Source organism: Sphaeramia orbicularis, chromosome 4, assembly GCF_902148855.1.
Source record: "Sphaeramia orbicularis chromosome 4, fSphaOr1.1, whole genome shotgun sequence".
Lineage (NCBI taxonomy): Eukaryota > Metazoa > Chordata > Actinopteri > Kurtiformes > Apogonidae > Sphaeramia > Sphaeramia orbicularis.
In genome coordinates this window covers 50,706,305-50,728,332 of record NC_043960.1, presented here as the reverse complement: position 1 = coordinate 50,728,332, position 22,028 = coordinate 50,706,305, and the positions used below count along the sequence as shown (strand labels likewise).

The 22,028-nt window shown below is 38.9% G+C and overlaps 1 protein-coding gene across 1 annotated transcript; it reads right to left on the bottom strand.

The window, feature by feature from the left end:
• Nucleotides 1–3: 3 nt before the first annotated feature.
• Nucleotides 4–20,978, bottom strand: dmap1 (DNA methyltransferase 1 associated protein 1). Its single transcript, XM_030132107.1, has 10 exons — nucleotides 20,576–20,978; nucleotides 9,796–9,887; nucleotides 9,483–9,678; nucleotides 7,343–7,501; nucleotides 6,073–6,240; nucleotides 5,766–5,951; nucleotides 4,866–4,937; nucleotides 4,140–4,212; nucleotides 2,731–3,083; nucleotides 4–737 (listed from the first exon to the last, which is right to left on the bottom strand). Exons 1-10 carry the CDS (start codon nucleotides 20,669–20,671, stop codon nucleotides 678–680), a joined length of 1,455 nt encoding a protein of 484 aa, XP_029987967.1. The 5' UTR covers nucleotides 20,672–20,978; the 3' UTR covers nucleotides 4–677.
• Nucleotides 20,979–22,028: the final 1,050 nt, after the last annotated feature.

Below are 22,028 nucleotides of genomic sequence, written 5' to 3'. Positions count from 1 at the left end.
GCGTGAGAAGAAAAAAAACAATGAGGTTTATTGAATCATTGACTAAAGCATCTTCAAGGTCACCTGAGGACAAAAACACAAATCAGCCCCACTAGTCCAAACATAAAGCACTGGCAGCAGATGAAACCAGCTTTCATGAGAGAGCCAGCACTACAGGCAAAAACAAAAACACATTTCCAGTAAACACTATGGTATGATTAGACTACAGAAATACCTCAGATGGGACAAATGAACATTGCGGCTCGAAGTGCTCCCACTCACAGAGTCTCTTCTTTCATCCCAATTTCATTCATTTCAATTACCCGGCCTTCCTCACCTTCCCCACCATGTCCCGATTAGCTCAGCCTGGCAATTTACAGTTGATCTTGCCTCATCTAAGGCTGGGCAATGGCCTAGGTGAGGAGACGACCAGTAATGGAATGAAATGTCACTCAGTTGTTGCCTTTGTCACAACGATGGAGGCAAAGCCAAATGGGGACAAGTTGAGAGGTCTCATTAGTAGGTGAAAACTTGGGCCTCTGTGTCTACGCAGTGATTTTTCTGTATAAATGAACAGCAATATAGTTTCCAACTCCCCAGTGTCTATCTGTAAAACTGATGGGTGTCTCCACTGTGACCAGAGCTGCTAAGGTGGTCCCTTGTCCTTCGACGTATGCCTGTTGAGGATCTCGTCTTCATCAAGGCTTCTTTACCTTTTTCACTGAGGAAGAGCTGGATGCTGATTCTCTCCGTTTACGCTGCAATTTGATACACAAAGGATTTGGGTCAATCTCTGGTTTTATCCTCAGACTGGCCCGATTTATGTAAAGTAACTGAACTGACACAGAAGCAGTTTAATGCTGAGCAGGGATGGACAAATGAAGGAGGTCTCTGTTCAGTAGAGGGAAGGGTGTGTGATGCACATGCATCCATTAACTATTTGATTTTGGTTGAGAAAATTAGGAAAGGTAGAGCAGATAACTTAAACTGCACCATTTTGGATTTGCTTCTTATTCTAATTTAGTTACTATTTAGTTTGCTCAAAGTCAGGACACCAGGTCAGACGTGCATTAGTGACACCAAGTGGACTGCAGTTGATACACTTTCATCCACGGGCTCTAACAGTCTCATTCCATTCAGGAACATCTGCCAAGTCAAGTGTGACAACCTGGGGTTTTGTGTACTGATCTTACGTTGGGTTAATATCAAACCAGTTTGAAATTGTCTATCCCTCACGCAAAATATCCATATCATGGCCACACAGCAGTTTTCTTCTAATTTAGCACAAATTACATTGACCATCATGCAGAACACTGAACACAATGTCTATATAGGAACATTCTTGGCAAACTGTCCATTCAGAGTAAGCTTGAATTCGGCCAGATCAAGCAAAAGTGAACATCAGTGTCAAAAATGAATGTTTCACCTATAATTTCTCAAACAGGCAAATTTTTTAGCTTAAGAACTCTTATTTTATGGAACTGTTTACAAAATTTCAGCATCACTTGTAGAAAAAAGATATAATCAATATAAAATGAAACCTAAAAAAAGACTAAAATATGTAAATGCACTGCTTTAATAAGAATATATTTTCTTGCTTGTATACGTGATATTTTAAGTCTGTCAATCTGTAGGAACTAATTATTCAACAGTACAAGAATATAGAAAGGTTATGTGTAATCTAATTATTTGTAAAATATGCTCTGCTATTAGCTGTATATATCACTTCAGTTATAATATGTGTGTTAAATTGAAGTTTATTAGCATATTTGTAGTGTTTTAGTTCCAACAAAGTCTTTTATTATGACTACTGAACAAAGAGACAAACTGATGTCCCCTTGTCACAGTTCCCACCTGGCCCTGTGTCATGACATATCTGTGTTCATAAAAACTTTTCATTTAAACATTTTCATCCAGTATTGATCACAATTGTAGTTTAACATCATAGCTATAGCCCTATGTTTCTTTTAGTATCAATTTGTAATGAGAACCGCATGTTTTGTACATTTGCGTAACGTGAAGAAAAAAAGATGTTCATTTTGAGTCCCCGTGTCACACAGCAGTAATTTAAGTATTTTTACCCCAAAATTTTATTTCTGTAAATTGCAACATGGGCCACGTGAAAGCACTTACTGAGACCTATTCATACATGTATTAAACACGGCGATAAGTTATTTAGTTTTCAACACAGAGCTTATTGAACATGAAATGTGTCCCTGTGTCACTGCTTGATTTGGCTCAATTGCAAATTGCAATATATGACAAACTCTGGCTATTTATGGCCAGTTCTGTGTGGTGTAAGGCTGCAACAAACGATCACTGTCAATGATTCCCAATTAATCTGTTAATTAGTTTCTCAATTACCTGTTCCATAAAATGTCAGAAAATGGCAAAAAGTGCCAAAGTCCCAAAGTCCATGATTACACTCTAAAATGTCTTGTTTGCTCCACAACCTAAAGATATGCACGTAAATTGGAATATCTGTTGAATTTTTTTTTTGCATAGTAGAAATATCGTCACTTTTGTACATTTTACGGACATAAAAGTAAATATTTTCTAAGCACTGTACAAAGTCTAAAAAAGTTAGACTAGCCCTCATTCTAATGCCATAATTACTGACTTTGATGATCATTTGAAGTTTCAAATTTGCTATGTATTCAAATTTCCTACATATTTAAGATCTAAGTGAAAGTGTGAAGGGATATGTACAATGACTTAGTAGTAGGCTCTGGGTATGCTTCACAGACTTACTGAGTTGGGAGTAAGTGGCGCTCCTACCACGTCAATGATCTGCTCTTTGGATTCTACCTTGATGTCATCTGCACTGGGCCAGGCCTGAGCATCGCCACCTGGTGTGGATGCTGTGGTGTTGTTGGTGGGATTGAGGTCTCCAGCCTGTGTTGTGGCCACTGGTCCAGTTCCTGTAGTCCCACCACACCCGGTTCCACCACCGGCCTTCAGCAGGGCCTCGTAACGGTGCCGTAGCATTTGTTGTTCGTACTCACAATTGCTGTGTGCTTGTTTCAGCTCATAAAGCAGCACCAGGTCACTACGTAGTTCATTGAACATCTGTACGATCTCTTCTGTCGGCATAGGATTGAGATCTGAGTGAAAAACAAACACAGAGGACAACAATTTATATTCAATGAGAGCAATATAATAACATAAAATAAGTGTACACTTGTGTTAAAATAAGCAGTATGACGGGGTACAATGTACACATAATGGCCGTCCACAACAGCAACTATAATTATAGCAATAACTGTAACTATACTTTTGCAAATTATTCCAACTCTAATGAATGTTCACACACAACTAAAACAATAAAGATGAAGGAGAATGATCTCAAGCAATCAGAATACATCTGAATTAAAAAACATACCGGTCAAGGTATCATGAATTTTTGTATATCTTACTTTTATTAATAATACAAATAAGAACACCAAGGGAAAAGCTGGGCCACACAGTTAACTATTAAGTTATCAAGCAATTACAGCCAGCTACACTAATGACAGTGAGGACCTTAGATATTTTCTGTGATCTGTTTAAAATAATGGCAGCATTTTCTGACTTTTTTAGATTATGTTTCAGAAACAGAATCAGAATCAGCTTTATTGGCCAAGTATGTGAACACATACAAGGAATTCGGTTTCGGTTTTTACATTGCTCACGACATACAGTTCCAACATGAAACCAGATAACATGTGGACCTAGACACATTATAGACAAACAGTCCACTAGAGACAGAGACAACACATTTTTGTGTAGTTTTTGAGATGACCTGCTACATTTTATGTTGAAACATCTTCGATAAGATAATTATTTGTCTACATGAAAAAACTGATTCACTTACAGAAACTTTCTTGAACTAGAACTAAAAGTTTGCATTATGAAACATTTATTTTGAGGCTCAGACACAGCTGGAACAGAGCATGTACTTGGATCCACTGTTTCTAGACTGTTATTGTTCACAATGTTGATGCTCACAACATTATCATTATAATTGTGGTTCTTGTGGAAGGCCCATTATTCAGGAAGAAGAGCAAAGAGAGGATAGCTTTGAACAAAACCAAATAAAGTAATTAAATTAAAAGATTATGGTAGATTAAAGATCATCATAAAAAAATGTAGAAAAGTTGCCAACATCTGGTCTCACTCACCCACTCCTTGCTCTATCAGGATCTGCTCAATAGCCTTGATCTTCTTCTGGCCTACTGAGCTCGGCAGTTTCATCTATATCAAACACAATCATGCAGAGACGCACACGCATTAACATGCAAAAGGCTGAGATTGAAGGGACACTGGATATTAGGACAAACAGCTCCACCTCGGGGCTTTTAATTCGTATGAAATGCACTTCAGCGGGCCAGATCAAAATGTCTTTATCCACTGAACTCTGTCTGACTGATTAGCTAGAGGGGCACTCCACTCCTTTAGCCATACTAATGCCTTTTCCATTGAGAATGACAGCTTCTCATCAGTCTCAAAGATGAATATGAGTCCTCTTGGAAGTCTTACAGATATTAGCTAGTCTCTAATACAATTAATCATCACAGTGCTAATGAGAGACAGCTAGCTGAAGTCATATATCCTGGTTTCTCACTAACAGGGTCAGGTATCACTGAACATCTTCATGTGGTTCAAATAAACTCACTTTTACAATCTTTGCAGCAGTTCCAGTACTGAATGACCGAACAGTACAGATACATTTATGAAGAATAAGTCTCATTTTGAGGTATGATACAATTCCTGAATGCTGTAGTTTCAGGTTGATATACCAGTGCGTAACTGGTTTTTGAAAAGCAAAGTGAAGTTTTACTTTAAAGACGCATTTGAGAATGTCCTTTCTATATTTCAGATATGTCAAATGGGCTCCTTATACTTACCCTGTGGCTGCGCAGAGCGACTCCAGCTGATTTACAGTCAGGGAATTTGATGCCAGCTGTCTCTGGAACAGCCTGTAGTGGGAAAAAAATGACACTTGAGAGATATGGGGAAAAGCTGAAATATGAATAAAATTTAAATTAAGTGAATGGGATAAGTTTAGGCCTTAGTAACTCAAGCATGCAAACTGCATTAAGTCTCTGAGTTTGGTACAGGTCATTAAAGCAACAGGGGTTAATTGACAAATCTAGTAAATGAAAGCTTTTGTTTTCATGCAATAACTGTCTTTTAAATCAATATAAAAAACAGTTCGCTGTAACTGATTTGTTCTGCCTAGAGGCAGAGCACACCGTGTTTCAGTGGTTTGTCTTGTACAATAATTATGTTGATCTGCAAAAAATGACAGTTTTCTGTGAATAATTTCTGGAGTTTGTGTTGCTATAATATTACGAATAAATGATAATAAAGAATATTTCAATTTAGATTTCACAGTTAACCATGTCAAACTGTTGTGCATTGTGGTTCTATTAGTTCTGTAAGGGCAACCCAAAACAATTTGTGCAGCTTTATTCTGTGCGACTTGCAATTTGTGTAAATTATTTTCATTAGTATTTGACCAAACAACTGAGGCATAATCCATGAGATAATACTAATGACTGAACTAATAGCTTGGTCAACCATTGGGGAATAAATTTCTTACAGTGTCTAATTATTCCTATACTCTGACCCATTTTTTGCAATATATTATTTATTTGACCATTCCACGACAATGTGCCATCCACAATTACACCCAGTAAATTAGCTTCATCTACCTGTTGAATCAAGTTTTCTCCCACAGTTAAGTGCAACGTTGGTGACATCTTAAGCAATGATTTCATTTGTACTTTTATGTAAGTGCTTACTGGTTTTTCCATTTCTCTTTTTTGTGGGAGTTTCTTCTTGGAAACCCTCTTTTCAGCCCGTCTCAACTCTGTAGTCGTATCAGCAGCTTTAATGAGTTTTTGTATATCCTGAGTCTTCTTTTCACGCTCCTTCTTCCTAGTCTCAATCTTTCTCAGCTCCTGAATAAGATATTCTTCTTCCGCCACCTGCAGGAAAAACAATGAAAGTGCAATCCAGTCTTTGATGCATATTGGCTGGTTGTAAACATAATCAGTGTTGTTACTTGACAGCATCAAAAAGGGATAAATGTGCCATTATAGTGCTCACTTGTTCTGGTGTTCGATTGAAGAGCTTCTCTAGTTGCTCTTTACGGCGCCTTTCATGGCCAGCATCAAAGACGTAGATCTTAGGTTCTGTCCCTGAAGCTGCACGGACCTTTGTCAGCTTACCACAAATATTATAGTATCTCTCCTTTAGGTCTTCCACAGAACGTTTCTGACAGAACAAAAGCAAGCATGTTAATAACTAGAAATGGGTTTCGTTGAGATTTAATCAATACTATTAATTTACTATAAATTTTACTGATACTGCTTATCAGTCTGGTACTTTAACAGTATTCTTAGCAATTCTTACAGAGCTATAGTTCATATTGTGAACAGAATTATTTGCTTTTTTTTTTAGGTCTAAATAATCAATATTTAACTAATATTCTTTAGTAGTAAAGTGCAACAGCCCTAACAAATCACTATCATACTTATGATAGTAGTATCAAACAAATATCATAAACAATTATTTACTGCAACCAAAAAAAAAGTCTTTCACTCATAATTTTTGAGTATAAAGAGCTAGGGTTAGGGTGAATGGAGACATATCAAAACAATCAGCTGGCTATGGGTCAATCTTAATCAATGACCCACTTTTGTATCTAGGCTCCAGGCTGCTAGCATAGTGGAAGATAAATCAGACAGAGAAATGCACAGGTTGATGTTTAACTCATAGTTCATTTGTTTGCGAGTTCTTGATGGACTTTCACTGGGTTTTTTGACAAGTCACTCATGTTTCTGCCTGAATATGTTAAAGACTTGTAGGACTTGTGTCAGTGAGTGAAATGACCACTTTGCAGTTTAGTTCTGAAGTGAACACCTACTGCTGTCTCTAGGATGTCTACATGTTTGTGCTGCTCAGTGGTACAGTGTGTGTGATGGGGAGCTGAACAGCCCGTCAGAGAGCCCTAGCCAGGTCTCTCATCTGGACTGAAAATTGCAAAAATGCATCAAAGACAAATGTCTTAGTCAGAAATTGAGTTTATGAGTGTTGCCATAAAACATTTATATTTCTGTAATACAGTAACCTGGGACACATAGGAGGCCTAATTTTCTATTTTTATTTCTCCAGTACCATTAGGAAAACAGAGAACATTGGAACTTATCAGTCTTTCATTGTTTGACCCCAGGGCTTTTGAATACTGGGTTTCGACACCCCTCCCTATTAAATGTGTCCTTACTGACTTGTAACTGAATTACTGAATTATTATTCAGTTACATTTGCAACATAATTTCACTGAAACAAAACATGAGAAATAGAGGTGAGTGCTTACTCTGTATTGCTGATGATCATAACGGTCATGGACAACTATAAAGCGCAGGTCAAAGCGCTTGCACAGGTCAAACAGGTGGTCTGTTTCTGCTTTAGTCCAACCATCATCGTGAAGATGCATCTGATATTCCTGCTCAGAGTACACTGGCACCTGCACTGTCTGAAGAACATTAGAAAAGGGGAATGAATTTGTCGGTTTGAATTTGAAGACTTTCAGCAAATACTAGCCCCTTTTACACAGCACTTCTGTTACAGGAATTTTTCGCTTTTATTCCGAAACGACATCTGTGTAAACTAAATGGTGGGATCATTTGGACCCCACCTTTATTGTGGCTTTGTAACGCCTTTGGAGGTATTAACAGAGCTGTGATAAAGGTGGAATCATGATTCTGGAACCTTATGTAAAAGGAACACCTCTTGTTACGCAACCAAGGTGTGACGTTTTGATGACGGCGACCCCTGCGCCTGAAAGATGGAGGGCACATATGGAGGCACTAGCATGGATTCTGCAGCAGCTGCCCCAGGTGCCGTGGCTTTGAGTGCAGCAGTTACATGCCACAGGCATCACAGTTTCGTGCCATGGGTGCCACAGCTACATGCCAGTGGTGCTGCGGCTACATGCCATTATTATCCGTGGCACATACCTGGGGCACCTGCCGCAGAAACCATGCCAGTACTTCCATATGCGCCTGCTATCTCTCACACTGGGGGGATTTAAAAATGAGTGTGAGCTGTGTACAGCAAACAAGCACAGCAACACGACCAGAAAGATGTCGAACTGAGGAGACACCGAGATCCGTGAGCTGTTGCCACTTCAGGCAGAGGACTCTATTAATTGTAACATTTGTGGAACGGTTAGAGACGGGCTGACTCTGGAGAGGTTTGCAACACCGCTATGCACGGGGTATTTCCGATGCAGAAGTGATACATCACACTATACGCCGTGCTGCGTCACTGCGCTTTTCATTCCAGAACACAGGTCCGCTGTGTAAAAGTCCAGCCTGTCTCACCTGTGTTACTCCTTTCGTTTGGGTATATAAATCAGTCAATGGTGGAAAAAAGGTGGAATCAACATCTCACCTTTATTCCAGGATCTCTGTGTAAAAGTGGCTACTATTTAAATTGCAAAAAGAAAAAATGAAGTTAAGACTAATATGTAATGATCCTAGAAGGAAACAATGTAAAAGAAAATTTGATTATATTAACACTTTCAGTGCCATGGGCCGATTAAATCGGCTTTACGAAAACAACCTGTAAAGTGCCACGGGCCGATCAGATCGGCTTTGGAGAACACGCCATATTTGTGTACAAACAAACCATCCACCCCCATTTCTTTCTCACATTTCGATGACGTTCTTTCTGTGTCCCCCTTTTGAGACCAAGCAGACGGGAATTTGAGGTCACGCGACCGAATAATATTTTTATATCTTTTTAATGTTTCTTATTCTCCGGTGTTTCATCAGAGGGAGCCCTCCATGCCGGGGGGCGGCTGTGGACTCCGGGGGCTGTGGTGGGTGGGGGTCCCAGTTGGCCCTCTCCCACTAGTTGGGATGCGGGGCTGTGTTGCTGGTGCCTGGTCGCCGGGGTCGGCGACTGCATCCTGGTGTGGAAGGCTCCCTGAGACAGCACCTCCTAAATTGATGTTTTACTTTTACTTGTACATTTTTGTTCTGGTCTACCCGTGCTCAGTCAGTCTTCTTAAGTATGTGTGAGCTTGTGGGTTTGCATGTATATGTGTGTGTGTGTGCGGGTGAGTGGGTGGGTGTGGGTGGGGGGCGGTAATGATTTTTAAACTGATATGTAAAGCACTTTGTGCTACAGTTTTTAATGTATGAAAAGTGCTATATAAATAAAGATGATTATTATTATTATTATTATTATTATTATTATTATAAATTATGCAAATTACGATCAATAATGAATCGGCTGCGTCCGGTGCGTTTTGGATCTAATCAGCAATCGGTCGGATGTTACCGAGCGGTTTCCTGCAGGATTCTTCAAATATTATAAAAACGACGCGAAATACTGAAAAACGGCCAAATTCTGTGGCACTTTTAAGGCTTATTATCCCCTTAACTGTCTGGCACTTAAAGAGTTAAAAGGTCATGAGGCCACACTGAAATTTACGACACATCCCTTACCTTGTTGAAACGGGCAAAAGGGTAGTCCTTGCCCTCTTCTGCCACACGTCTCCAGTGGTGGAATATTGCCCCATCCCTGCGAGCTGGATTTGTGAAGGGCATCCATTTCCAAGGACGCACTTTCTTACAGCCCAGCTTGGCTTTGACTGTCCTATAGCCCTGAGTTGTGTCACTGGGCAGCAGAGGGGGTGCATCTCTGGAGGGTTCACAGGAAAAATTATCTTCATTATCGCTTTGCTCCAATGTTCCCTCAGAATCAGTTAAATGATTATACAAATAACATCCCTGTATGACACATAAACGGATCCCATACTTCTTATCTGAATACAGTAGAGCGTAGACCTCGCGATGCATTCCTTCCGGTCTCTTGAAAGTCAGCGTCTCCGTAGCTTTCTTTGTTTTCTTCTGTTTGGTAATAAAAGAAGGTTATATATTAGACAGAATACTCTTAACCTAAATGTGCTACATAATAATAAAACCTCAGTATCTTTATATGGCACTGGCACGTTTTATTTTTTTTGGAACTGATTTTTTATTTGACATATACAGGGTGGGGAAGCAAAATTTACAATATTTTGAGGCAGGGATTGAAAGACAGTGTATGACCAATTAGTTTATTGAAAGTCATGAGAATTTATTTGCCACAAGAAAATTTACATAATAGAAAATGTTTTTATTCTATGTGTCCTCCTTTCTCAATAACTGCCTTCACACGCTTCCTGAAACTTGCGCAAGTGTTCCTCAAATATTCGGGTGACAACTTCTCCCATTCTTCTTTAATAGTATCTTCCAGACTTTCTTGTAATAGTTTTGCTCATAGTCATTCTCTTCTTTACATTAGAAACAGTCTTTATGGACACTCCAACTATTTTTGAAATCTCCTTTGGTGTGACGAGTGCATTCAGCAAATCACACACTCTTTGACATTTGCTTTCCTGATTACTCATATGGGCAAAAGTTTCTGAAAAGGTATGGATAATAGTGTTAGGTATGATTATGACATCAGTATATGTTTGGTTTCAAAACAACTGACGTAGTGCCTGCTGAGAAAAAACAACTAAATGTTCATTGTAAATTTTGCTTCCCCACCCTGTACACATAAACACAAACCCAACAAACATTGTATTTCTCACTGTACAGCATATTTCTCATAGTCCATTCTACACCTTCTCTCCATTAAACTTTGACATGTGTTCCACATTAGCAAAAGTACTTTACAAGTGAGGAAAAAAAGAGGGGAAGTGACTAGAGTTCTGGCATTGACAGTATTAACTAGAAGCACTCGGAGAGCGCAGACCTCCGCCAAGGCTGATCAGTGGCCCCCCCCCGTGGGCCCCCCCACCCCCGATCACCACCAAAATTTAATCATTTCTTCCTTATCCCATTTCCAACAAACCTTGAAAATTTCATCCAAATCTGTCCATAACTTTTTGAGTTATGTTGCACACTAACGGACAGACAAACAAACAGACAGACAAACAAACAAACAAACCCTGACAAAAACATAACCTCCTTGGCGGAGGTAATAATGACCATCTTTTAACAAACAAGTCTGTTTTCAGCTGTAGTCTTGCTGAGATTTTTCTCCATGATAAACACATTTTTTTACCCTGGTCTCTCTGCTGCGTTGTTTTGGGAGGCTGTGGTTTTAACCAGGAAGCTTTTAACATCTTTTTCGCTATTAGAAGCAGGATTCTCAGTAAAAAAAAAAAAAAAAATTATCCGTCATACCATCAGGAATTACACCCTGAATGTAAAGTGCTGGTTCCAAAGGGAACTTAATCCCCAGAATCTGTTTAGTCTCCTTTTGCACATTCTTCCAGAAATCGTGTATTTTTGGGCAGTCCTAGAATACATGAGTAAAGTCACCCACCGCTTCATTCATTTTCTGAACCTGCTTTATCCTCACTAGGGTCACAGTGGTTGCTTGGAGCCTATCCCAGCTACTTACGGGCAAAGGCGGGGTACACCCTGGACATGTCGCCAGTGATATATAGAGACAAACAAACATTCTCACATTCACACCTATGGGCAATTTAGATTAACCAATTAGCCTATCAGTGCATTTCTTTGGATGGTAGGAGGAAGCCGGAGTACCCGGAGAGAACCCATGTAGACACGGGCAGAACATGCAAACTCCACACAGACAGGTCCCACCAACTGCTGTTGGAATCTTGCTGTGAGGCACGAGTGCTAGCCACTGCACCACCGTGTCGCCCTAGCTCAGACATATTACTGTATTTCGACGTAATAAATGGAGTGTTAAAATAACGCATTTTCACCTTTCAATTCCCTCCTTGTTGGATTATTAGTTTATGTCCCTCTTTGAATGTTTCCTCCCATTCTCTCTCTGATATCATGATATTAGCTTCCAATTCCCATTTTTCTTTGATATCCATATTGTTATCACTAGATTCATGTTGCAGTGTTTTATAGATTTTTGATAGAACCCCTTTTTTTGATTCATCCTCTGAGTGCCAATTACACTGCCTCTAGTGCATGGTGTCTTACAAATATTTTCCTATTCCTGGTGTTTCTGTAGATGATCTCTTAGCTGTAAGAATTTATAAAAGTCATGAATTGGTAAGTTAAATTCTTTTTGAAGTTGTGTGAATGACTTTATGGTTTGTCCCTTAAACATGCCCTGCCACATGTATTTCATTACTTTTGTGGTAATGTCTGAAGTTTTACCTTGGATTCTGTAACATTTTTTGTGGAAAAAAATGCCTTGGTTACCAGGTTTCAAGCCACTGTAGCGTGGTATAGAAAGCCTGCTGGAAGACTCAGTTCAGTTTGCACCAGTTGTCATGAAAATTCAACATACACTTGATTTCTCTGCTTATTTCTTTTCAGTGGCAATAGCAGACAAAGGAGGTAGCAGTTCATTTTCAAATTTACTACATAACAAAAACACCTATGGACCTGACATTTAAAAAAAACACAAGTAAAAACAGTTTTGTGTGGCAGGGCACCTTTAAACATTTGATCAATATATATTAGCCCCTCTTTAGCCCATTTACTAAATCCTGAATCCATGATAGATGGTATAAAGTCTGGGCTCTTTGCTAATTTAGTAGCCCTGGCTACAGAATTTGACAGTTTCAGCTGCTTTCCCACTGCTGACCAAATTTTCATTGTTCCCCTGATCCACTTATTATCCATCCCGAGTCTCTTCTGAGCCTCTTTGTTTAAGAATGGGAGCGATTCTACAGGTATATTTTAACATGCATTTAGATCCATCCCCACCCACACTGAATCTTTCTCTTTAGCAACTGACAATTTTGGCTCTGAGTTGTGCTGCCCTGTAGTAATTTCTTAAGTTATGCAAGTTCAACCCTCCCTTCTATTTTCTGCAGAGAAGTGGCTTATATTTAGTTCTAGCTTTTTTATTTTGCCTTAAGAATTTTGATATGATTTTATCTCTTTTTTCCCCAAATCACAATAGGCAATGACTGGAACAAAAACAACAATCTTGGCGGTATATTCATTCTTACTGTTTCTACTCTTCCCATCAGTGTCAATGGTAAAATCTCCCATCAAGCCAAATCATCCTTTATCTCATTTATCAGTTTACCATAGCCAGCTTTAAATAACTGTGCTGTACCAGGAGTGATAATAATACTCAGGTACAGAGGTTGTGCTAGACATTTTTATTGTCTGTCAAAATGTCGGGCAGGGTCGTAAAAATTCCGTCATGACACATTATTATCCACCATTTCAAATTGAATTTTTTAATGATAATGAGACATATTTAGTAGTGTTTATTGTTCAAAAAGTCTCAATGATGCAGCAACTGTAGTTGCTGCTGGTTTATAAACCAATGTGATATCATGACTCGCGTGAATACAGGGTGTCCCTAAAAAATGTATACACACTTTAAATAATTATATAGTAGGTTTTTATTAAAATTCATTTAATTTTCAAAATGTAATAGAATTTACAAACATCATTTTATTGTTTTATCAACGCCTGTTCTCAAACTGATGTCCGTTCTGGTCAAGACACTGCCGACAACGCGAAGCAATGGAATCGTACACATCACGAAACAATTCCCTTAGTATTTGCATGCATTCACGTTCAATGGCTGCTCTCAACTCAGTGACTGTTGCAGTTCTCATAGCGTAGACTTTGTCTTTTAGGTATCCCCATAAAAAAAAACAGTCTAGAGGTGTGAGGTCACCTACTTTACAATTATTTAAAGTGTATATACATTTTTTTGGGACACTCTGTATACATGCCACTTGTAACTGGTGTGTTATCATTATAAGCTTCCAGTGTGGTATGTTAACGCCACGTCAAATACCAGGCACTGAAGGCTAGAGTTAGGGTTACAGTTAGGGTTATGTGAACCAGAGAACTTAAGTCAGCTAAACAACGAGACAAGACTTGACAATGACTGATTAATATGCACACTCGCCATCAACTGGACAGGGGGTCTACTACAGGTGAACTAAAAGTGAGTCATTTGAAAGAAGAACCGGTGTTGTTGCTCGTGCTGCGCAAACCTCCCAGCTGTCTGCAGTGGCAGTGGCAGCGCGAGCCTCCATTTCCCACAATGCACGTCACGACAAAAAATTGAGAAGATGCCTGAGTGACCTCCTGGTCTGAATGTAAACACATGGGTTTTGTTGATGGTGGATGGCACTTCGAAATTGTTCACCGTAATGCAAGAGATTCAGATGAGTAATCACAGAAAGACTTACAGATTTGCGATACTTAGGCTATGACTGAGGTTTTACAGATTTGATGAAAAATGGGTCAACGAAAGTCTCCAGCACCTTTAAGGCATATTACGATCACTCTTGGACAACCCTACCAATTTTGGCCCCACATAGGTGATACTATCAGCCAAGAGGAGCAGCCATTGAACGTGAATGCATGCAAATACTAAGGGAATTGTTTCGTGATGTGTACGAACCTATGACTGATCCAAGTTAATATTCCTAGAATGATCAGCTTCCGCGACCTGCCTCGGAGAGCCTCCGCCAACTAGATGGTCTGGGGGGCCACTTCCTCCACACTGCAGGTTGCAGTTTGAGGCCAAGAGGACCTCCAGCGGAGGGGTTTTCCCCACCCTTCCTATGCCACCCGTCCTTTGCCAGAACCGTCGCGAGCAAGACTGAGTCTCCCCCAGGGGTTCAATGGAGCTGGCCGCGCATTGGCGGTACCCGGGTCAGGTGCTCGCTGTCCCGCTCTGAAAAATCGATCAGCCCTACTTAGGGCTGCACGATTTTGGCAAAAAAAAAAAAAAATCCAGATTTTTTCCTCTAAAAACTCGATTTTCGATTTCGATTTTTGGGTAAAACTACAAAAGACAACAGAAGTCAGCATATCATTTTCGTGAGCAGCCCACAATGCAAGGCACTGCTCTGACCTCAAATCTGTGATGGTATCACCTGATGAACCCACAGAAGTTTAATTTTTTTCTTAATTAAATCTTTATTGAATGAAGTAGAGAATACAAACAATGTATACAACAAGAAAATACCATAAGTTTGCCAGGGGGAATACCCTAGGGCTGGGTAAAAAAAATCGATTTAATCGATCTTAGATCGATCTCATTTTAATTTTGCGTAATCGAATAATAGTGGATGAGATTGATTTTTCAGAGCAGGACCGGGAGTATGCGGAACCGCGGGCGGCTCTGTCTTGCGAACCCCTGGGGAAGACTTGGTCTCGCTCGCAAAAAAGACATGGAAAAGACGCGGTGGGGAAACCCCCTCCGCTGGAGGTCCTCCGGCCTCAAACTCAAACCCGCAGTGTGAAGGAATTGGCCGTCGAGCGAGTCGCGGAAGCCGGTCATTCTTGGAATAATAAGTTGGATCCATGCTATCACCTATGGCTGAGTATGGAGTTAGAGGAAGAGTAGAGCAACAATGTCCGACTGCTGCACTACCCCCCCCCAACCAACACCCAGGAGCACGTGCACCCCCCAGCCCCACTCCACTCCAACCAACAATCACAGAGCGCACCCCCACCCCCCAGGGAGTAGAAGCCTCCAGCCATAAAACAGGATAAAGATGTCGAAGTCTGTTCTGAGCCACTATAGAAACATGGGAATGTTTCTGTCCCATTCATTATTTAAGAGCACAATCAGCAATTTACTGCTGAAATGTCAAATTTATTTCCTTTCTAATATCTAATATCAATATTGATACCAGTATTGATGTGTTGCATGACTGCAGTACTCAAATAATCAGGTTACAACTCAAAATTGTACTCTGGTATCACTAAATTACTCTCAATCAGTCAATTAATACTGAATCGAATCGATATTGAATCAAATCGAATCGTGATTAATCGATTCAGAACCTTATGAATCGAAATCGAATTGATTATGGAAAATGACCATGATACCCAGCCCTAGAATACACTACAATACAATGTCCAAATTAGAGCAAATACTGAATGTTTTTAGAGCCTTTTTGTTTCCAGATTAATCTAACAGCTTTAAATAAAGTTCAACATCTTTCAAAAAATAAATAATATTTGGTTTTGTGTTACAGAACTTACATTTGTGAATGAAAAATTTAGCAAGTAAGAGGACGAAATTAATTATTTAAAAAAAAAAGGTTTTTTTTTTTCTTTCTTTTTGGGGTATCTGGCCCACAGAAGTGATACCAATGTAAGTCAGTGACAGGCATCAGCCGTGCGTGCATGTGTGGACCACATTAATATGAGTGATCCCCATGTGGTTCTATTTAAACTGAGGGATCCGTGCGTGGAACAGACCAACCCAGGACACACTGGAGGGATTCTATCTGTGGAGCTGGTGCATGTGTGTGGGCAGAAGGCTGTCTGGCCTCCTCTGCTGAGGCTGATGACCCCGTGACCCCGGATCCGGTTTGGAAGAAGACAGTACGGTACGGATCCGGGACAACGTAAGATGAGTGATCCCCATGCAGTTATATTTCAGTTGCAGGATCCGTGCATGAAGCCACAGCTTACATTGCTATAAGTACTGCAGGCTCATTAACAGATTTAAAGTCCGGTCATTACACGGACTTCTGTGAAAGACCACTGTCACTGATAGGAGGAAGAGCCTACAGTAGCCCGCAAGTGCACGGCCTGGAGGCACGAGAGAGATGAAATCGATTTTATGATTTCCCTTTTTAAAAAAAATTGTCCTAATTAAAAAATCCGATTTCAATTTAAAATTGATTAATCGTGCAGCCCTAGCCCTACTACTGATTTGGCTTCATTCGTCAAATACCCTGATATCTCACCCTATTCTTTCAGGTTGTCCAGTAGGGCTGGTATAGACATGGAGGGCTCCATTACATACTGTATGTTAATAGATCATCTGCAAATAAAGATAATTTGTATTCTATGCCCCTTCATCCTTTATTCCTTTTATGTTTTTATTTTGTCTTATTGACTCTGCTAATAGTTCAATACTTGCAGCAAACAACAATGGACTCAGGCAATTTCCTTGCCTGACTCCTCTTTTGATAGAGACAAAATCTGAGCAACAACCATTAACTCTGATCTGTGATTTGGGAATTTTATAAACCATTTTTACCCATTCTATAATTGTTGACTGAAACCCAAAAACTTCCAGTGTTTAATATAAGAAGTTCCACTTCACACAGTCAAATGCATTTTTGTGCTTTGAGGCTTAGCAGCATGGCAAGTTGGGGGTTGTTTTTTGTACATGATATAAGATTTAATGTTCTCCTGATATTGTTATCCTGTCTCCCCAGAATAAACCCTGTTTGATCTAGTTTGATTGATTTAGTTACATATTGCTGCATTCTCTGCGCCAGTATGTTTAATATTTGTAAATCATTACAGAGCAAGCTGATGGGTCTATATCCCTCACATGAAGTTGGATCTTTGCCCTCTAGGCCTAATATTTTGAACTTTTCGCAGTTGGAATGCAAGTAACCAGCTTGCCCTGTTGTCCATCTCATAATATCTTTGATTTATAAAACGAAGAGCTCCTTCTGCTTTATATGTTAGAAGTCCATCTAAATCATGCCTAATTTTCTTTAATTCAAGGAGTATGGAGTTGTTAGATGTTCTTTTATGTTTTAACTCCAAATCTCTGATCTTGCTTTCTGGCTTTCCTTGCTGTCCGAATTTGGATGTTATGTCGATTATTTTCCCTAACTGCTTTTCCTCCCTCCCACAGAATTTATGGTGATGTCACAATTGTCATTTATTCGAATGTCTTCCTTTAAATTATGCTTTAGTTGTTTGACAACCATCTCATCTAAAAGAGTTGACACAATGAGTCTCCTGTACTTAAAGAAGGATTCTTTACCCAGCTAGAAATAGTGTGATAGGGGTGTGGTCACTTATAGTTATGGTCTCTATACTGCAATTCCTGACTTTAGGGGTGAAACGATTCCTCGAGTAATTCGAGTACCTTGATTACAAAAAATGATCGAGGAATTTTCTCTGCCTTGAGGAAACGCTTAATTGTAAAGCTTAAAGCACGGTATTTCACAAGGACAACTTGATGTGGCACAACATGCTTACGTCACTCACACAAAGGAAAATGACGGAAGACGCTGAAGTGTTCGGAGGAAGTAGCGAAAAGATGAAAGAGGTGAGTGAACACAACAATGATGACGAAAGACAAAAAAACACAATAAAAAAGAAAGAAAATGTCAAAAGTGTGGAAGCATTTCAGACTGAACAGCAAGGTAAACACCGTGACATGTATCCGTTGTAACACGGCCTTTCTATACCACAACAGCACATCTCCGATATAGCATCTTCTCCGTAGATACCCAGAATGGAGCGGAGGACCCGAGATGAAATAAAATTAACGTAGTGCAAATCAATGAGATTAACGTTAATGTACCTTACTTACATAAAGTCAGCCCTGCGGAGGACTAGGTTTCCATTAATTATGGCTACTGTCGAATGTGTGGCTAGTTTATTACGACTGTGACAAGCACAGATTTAGGCAGCGAGCCGTGCACCCATGATTTGCACGGTTAATTTCCCAAAAGCACAGCCATAATGGTGCACGGCTTGCTCAAAGCTTTCTCTTACCTTGTCACAGTCAAATTTTTGCAAAATCCAACTACTTTTTGCTAAAATGAAGTGCATCATCAATTAACTGGACGTGTGTGTGTGAGTGTGTGGGTGTTATACATTATCAGACAGACAGATAAGGTGGGGTGGCCATTGTCTTGATTCTCCTGAATATAGCAGAAATGTGTAAAACTGTTCATGCATGGACTCATTCCAAGTTCCCGTTCAAAAGTTCTTGCCTCTTATATGCCACAACGCATTCCTGTTATGTCTAAACTGTAAATTCTGAAACTGACAGCTGCCAAAGTTCAGTTGCACATCAAAAAGACAATGTTTAAGCCTTTTTTTAATTAATGTGTTATACTTTTGATACAAGAAATACTAAGTTGAAAGTAATTAAATTTTATTTATTTGTATTTGCAATTGCCTCTCTGGAAATGTTTCTAGTCAAGAAAATACATTTTGTTGCGTATGTACAATATGAATGTAACAAATAAAACTGTTAATTATCAAAAAAAGAAAAAAAGGAAACCAATTGGTCCTTCATTATTAAGTGAAATACCTTATTTCCTCTTGTGTATTTATAATTGCTCTTTAACCAAGCAAAAATAAGTTTTATCCGATTACTCGATTAATCAAAGGAATTTTCAGTAGAATACGCGAATACTAAAATATTTGATAGCTGCAGCCCTACCTGACTTTGTGTATCTGTTGTTTCAATACACAAAAAAAGTCTATTCTCGAGTAACTACCATGTGGGTTAGAGTACAAGGTAAAATTCCTTCCTTTAGGATTGTTATGTCTCCACCGATCAATAAGGCCTAGGCTAATTCTTTAAAACCATTATTTAGTACTCTGGATTTTTTTTGTATCTGATCCCTTTTCTGATGGCAACCTGTCTAATTTATACCATTCTGTATTCTACTGAAATCCCCCCATGATTATCATCCCTCTTCCATTACTAGTAACTATATTAGCTATGTTTCATTCTCCTCATTTGGGGCGTAGATGTTTAATATCAAAATAGTCATATCTCCAATTGTGCCAACCACCACAACATATCTTCCCATATGATTTTTAACCACTTTCTCTGCTGAAAATGGAAGCGATTTATTGATTAGTATGGCCACCCTCCTTTTCTTGTCATATGAAGCATGAAATACTTGGTTTACCCATTCCCCTTTCAGTTTTTATGTTTGTTCTCACCCAGGTGAGTTTCTTGTATTAGTGTAATTGCACACTTGTTTATTCAAAGGGCTCAATATTTTCTTCTTCTTAATGGGATGATTTAAACCATGAACATTATAAGAAACAAGGTTCAACCTATTCATGATACTTTAAAATGTAGGCTGTCAGCTCTGTTGCTCCTGTAAATCAAAATAACTGTGCAAAACAGCACACAGCGAGAAAACCAACCAACAGCACACATCTCCCTCTGAACTAATGTACAACAATAACATACTAGGACTCCCAAAAGTCCCACCATCAGAGTGATGTGGCAAAGTCTCTCTGGGGAAGTAGAACTATGTGCACCTGCAACTTCCCAGCTGTAATAAAGTTGCTACTTACTCAACTTGAGCTCCAGTTTTGCTCATTTATGCACTGGTATGTTAACTTTGTAAACCACACAAATTTTCTGTCTTTAAAAGTTAATTCAGGCTTTGGGGGACCACACATAGGATTAGGGACTAATGCTCGTTAGGTTCACAGGTACTTATCCATACCATAAATATATTATAATAAGACACATTGCTACAGTTAATCAATTACTCTCTATATATATTAATATAGTTCATTTACAAACTTTATTTCTTGGACAAACAGATTTCCTTTTATCTTAAAGTAAATTTCGGGTGAAAGTAAATTATGACTCCAAGATTATGCAGTGCATTCTTGAAAGCCCATTATTAAATTACGAGCAGACACAAAGCCATCGTGAAATGTCGCTGTCACATCTCTGCTTTTAGAAAAACAGGCTAAAAACCAAATTTAAAATTCTAGCATATTAGCTATTGAATGCGAAAAAAGCTTGACAGCATCAGTCTGTAATTCTTCCTGAAAACTGAAAATCAAACAACCCAAAGAAATGTACCAACATCTCTCACCTTATCCGAGTTAATAAGATCTTTCTTGCTGATAGGACCGTCATTTTCAGCTCCGGTCAATTCCAGAATGTCTCTCACATCTGCACCGGTCGCCATGACTGATAAATGTATATAAATGCTTCTAACTACCCGTCAACAATATGTACTTTTCATACATGGACACCGCTGTACTATCCGACAAATGCGATCCAAGCTAAGAGGCTAACAGTAGCATATCAAACACGGAATACGTTTAACCACAGCAACGGTCCAAAACGACCTCTATTTTTTAACTAATATGAACGTTTATAAACGACGCAAAAGCTCCTTTGGCAGGTGACTTAGCAATATTATTCTCTGGCTATTGTTGAAGACGCACGAGTGGCTTGAAGAGATGCCGCTCGTGTAGCTAACGACCACTTCCGTTTTTGGTGTCTGTCTTGTGTATTGATTAACGCTTGATTAACGGTGTTGCCTCCATGAGTCCTGGAGGCGTATTGCACATGCTTTGAATAAAAAACACAGACTGGGCCTGAACTTCTTCCTTTTTAAATGAATGTTTGTTTTTGCTTTATATATATATATATATATATATATATATATATATATATATATATATATATTTTTTTTTTTTTTTCCCCTGTTATACAGAATACAATGGAAACATAAAGAATACAGTGCAATATTAATATAACAACATGAACAAAACAGAACCCTAGCAAGGGACAAAACATACAGGCAGAAATAATACATCAGTTTGCGTAGAGATTATAAGTGTTACATAGATCAGTGGTTTTGATAGCTTTTTTATTTTCCGAATATTGAATACTTGAAGTATATTGTTTCAGATCAATTTTAAAGATTAAAAAAGAAGGTTTGTGATTGGAGAATTTGGATTGTGAATATGATATTTTGCTGAAAAGAGTATCAAATTGCTGATGTAATATTAATCTGATTTGGTAGCAGGATATGAGAAAATATCTAACAATATTTTTGCATAAATAAGAGAAAAATCAGAATCAATATTCTGACAAGTAAAAAAACAGTCATCTTGTCAGAAAACACTTGAGGAGGGACAGGACCAAAACAGATGATTTAAGTTTTCTTCTGATTAATTACAAAAAAAGCAATCCACACTGATGTCGTTTTTATATCTTTGCAGGGAACAGTTTGCAAGGATAGAAAACGATGAATAAATTTGAGGAAAAACTGATTTTATCTTGTTTGTAAGACTCAACTTCTTTACTTAGGTAAAAGTGTCGAACTTATGCGGCGCCATTTTTTAAAAGATTAAAGGAGGTATCGGTGTAAGAGCTTTTGTAAAACACATATTTCAAAAAATAATTTTCTTATTTATAAACTGTTCAATGTTTCACCGGCTGTAGGGCATATTCTAAAATCATTCTTGTTCCGAGAGGAGTTTTATTTTATAAAAAACCGGATGTAGGTTGGTTGATTTAAATTCTTCTCTTCC

Excerpts from the sequence above, each read along its gene's own strand:
- dmap1 (XM_030132107.1), bottom strand. The coding sequence starts at position 20,671 with ATGGCGACCGGTGCAGATGTGAGAGACATTCTGGAATTGACCGGAGCT. Across the intron at positions 5,952-6,072 it reads TCAATCGAACACCAGAACAA|GTGGCGGAAGAAGAATATCT; the intron begins GTGAGCACTATA and ends TTTTTCCTGCAG. Across the intron at positions 4,213-4,865 it reads TCGCTCTGCGCAGCCACAGG|ATGAAACTGCCGAGCTCAGT; the intron begins GTAAGTATAAGG and ends TGTTTGATATAG.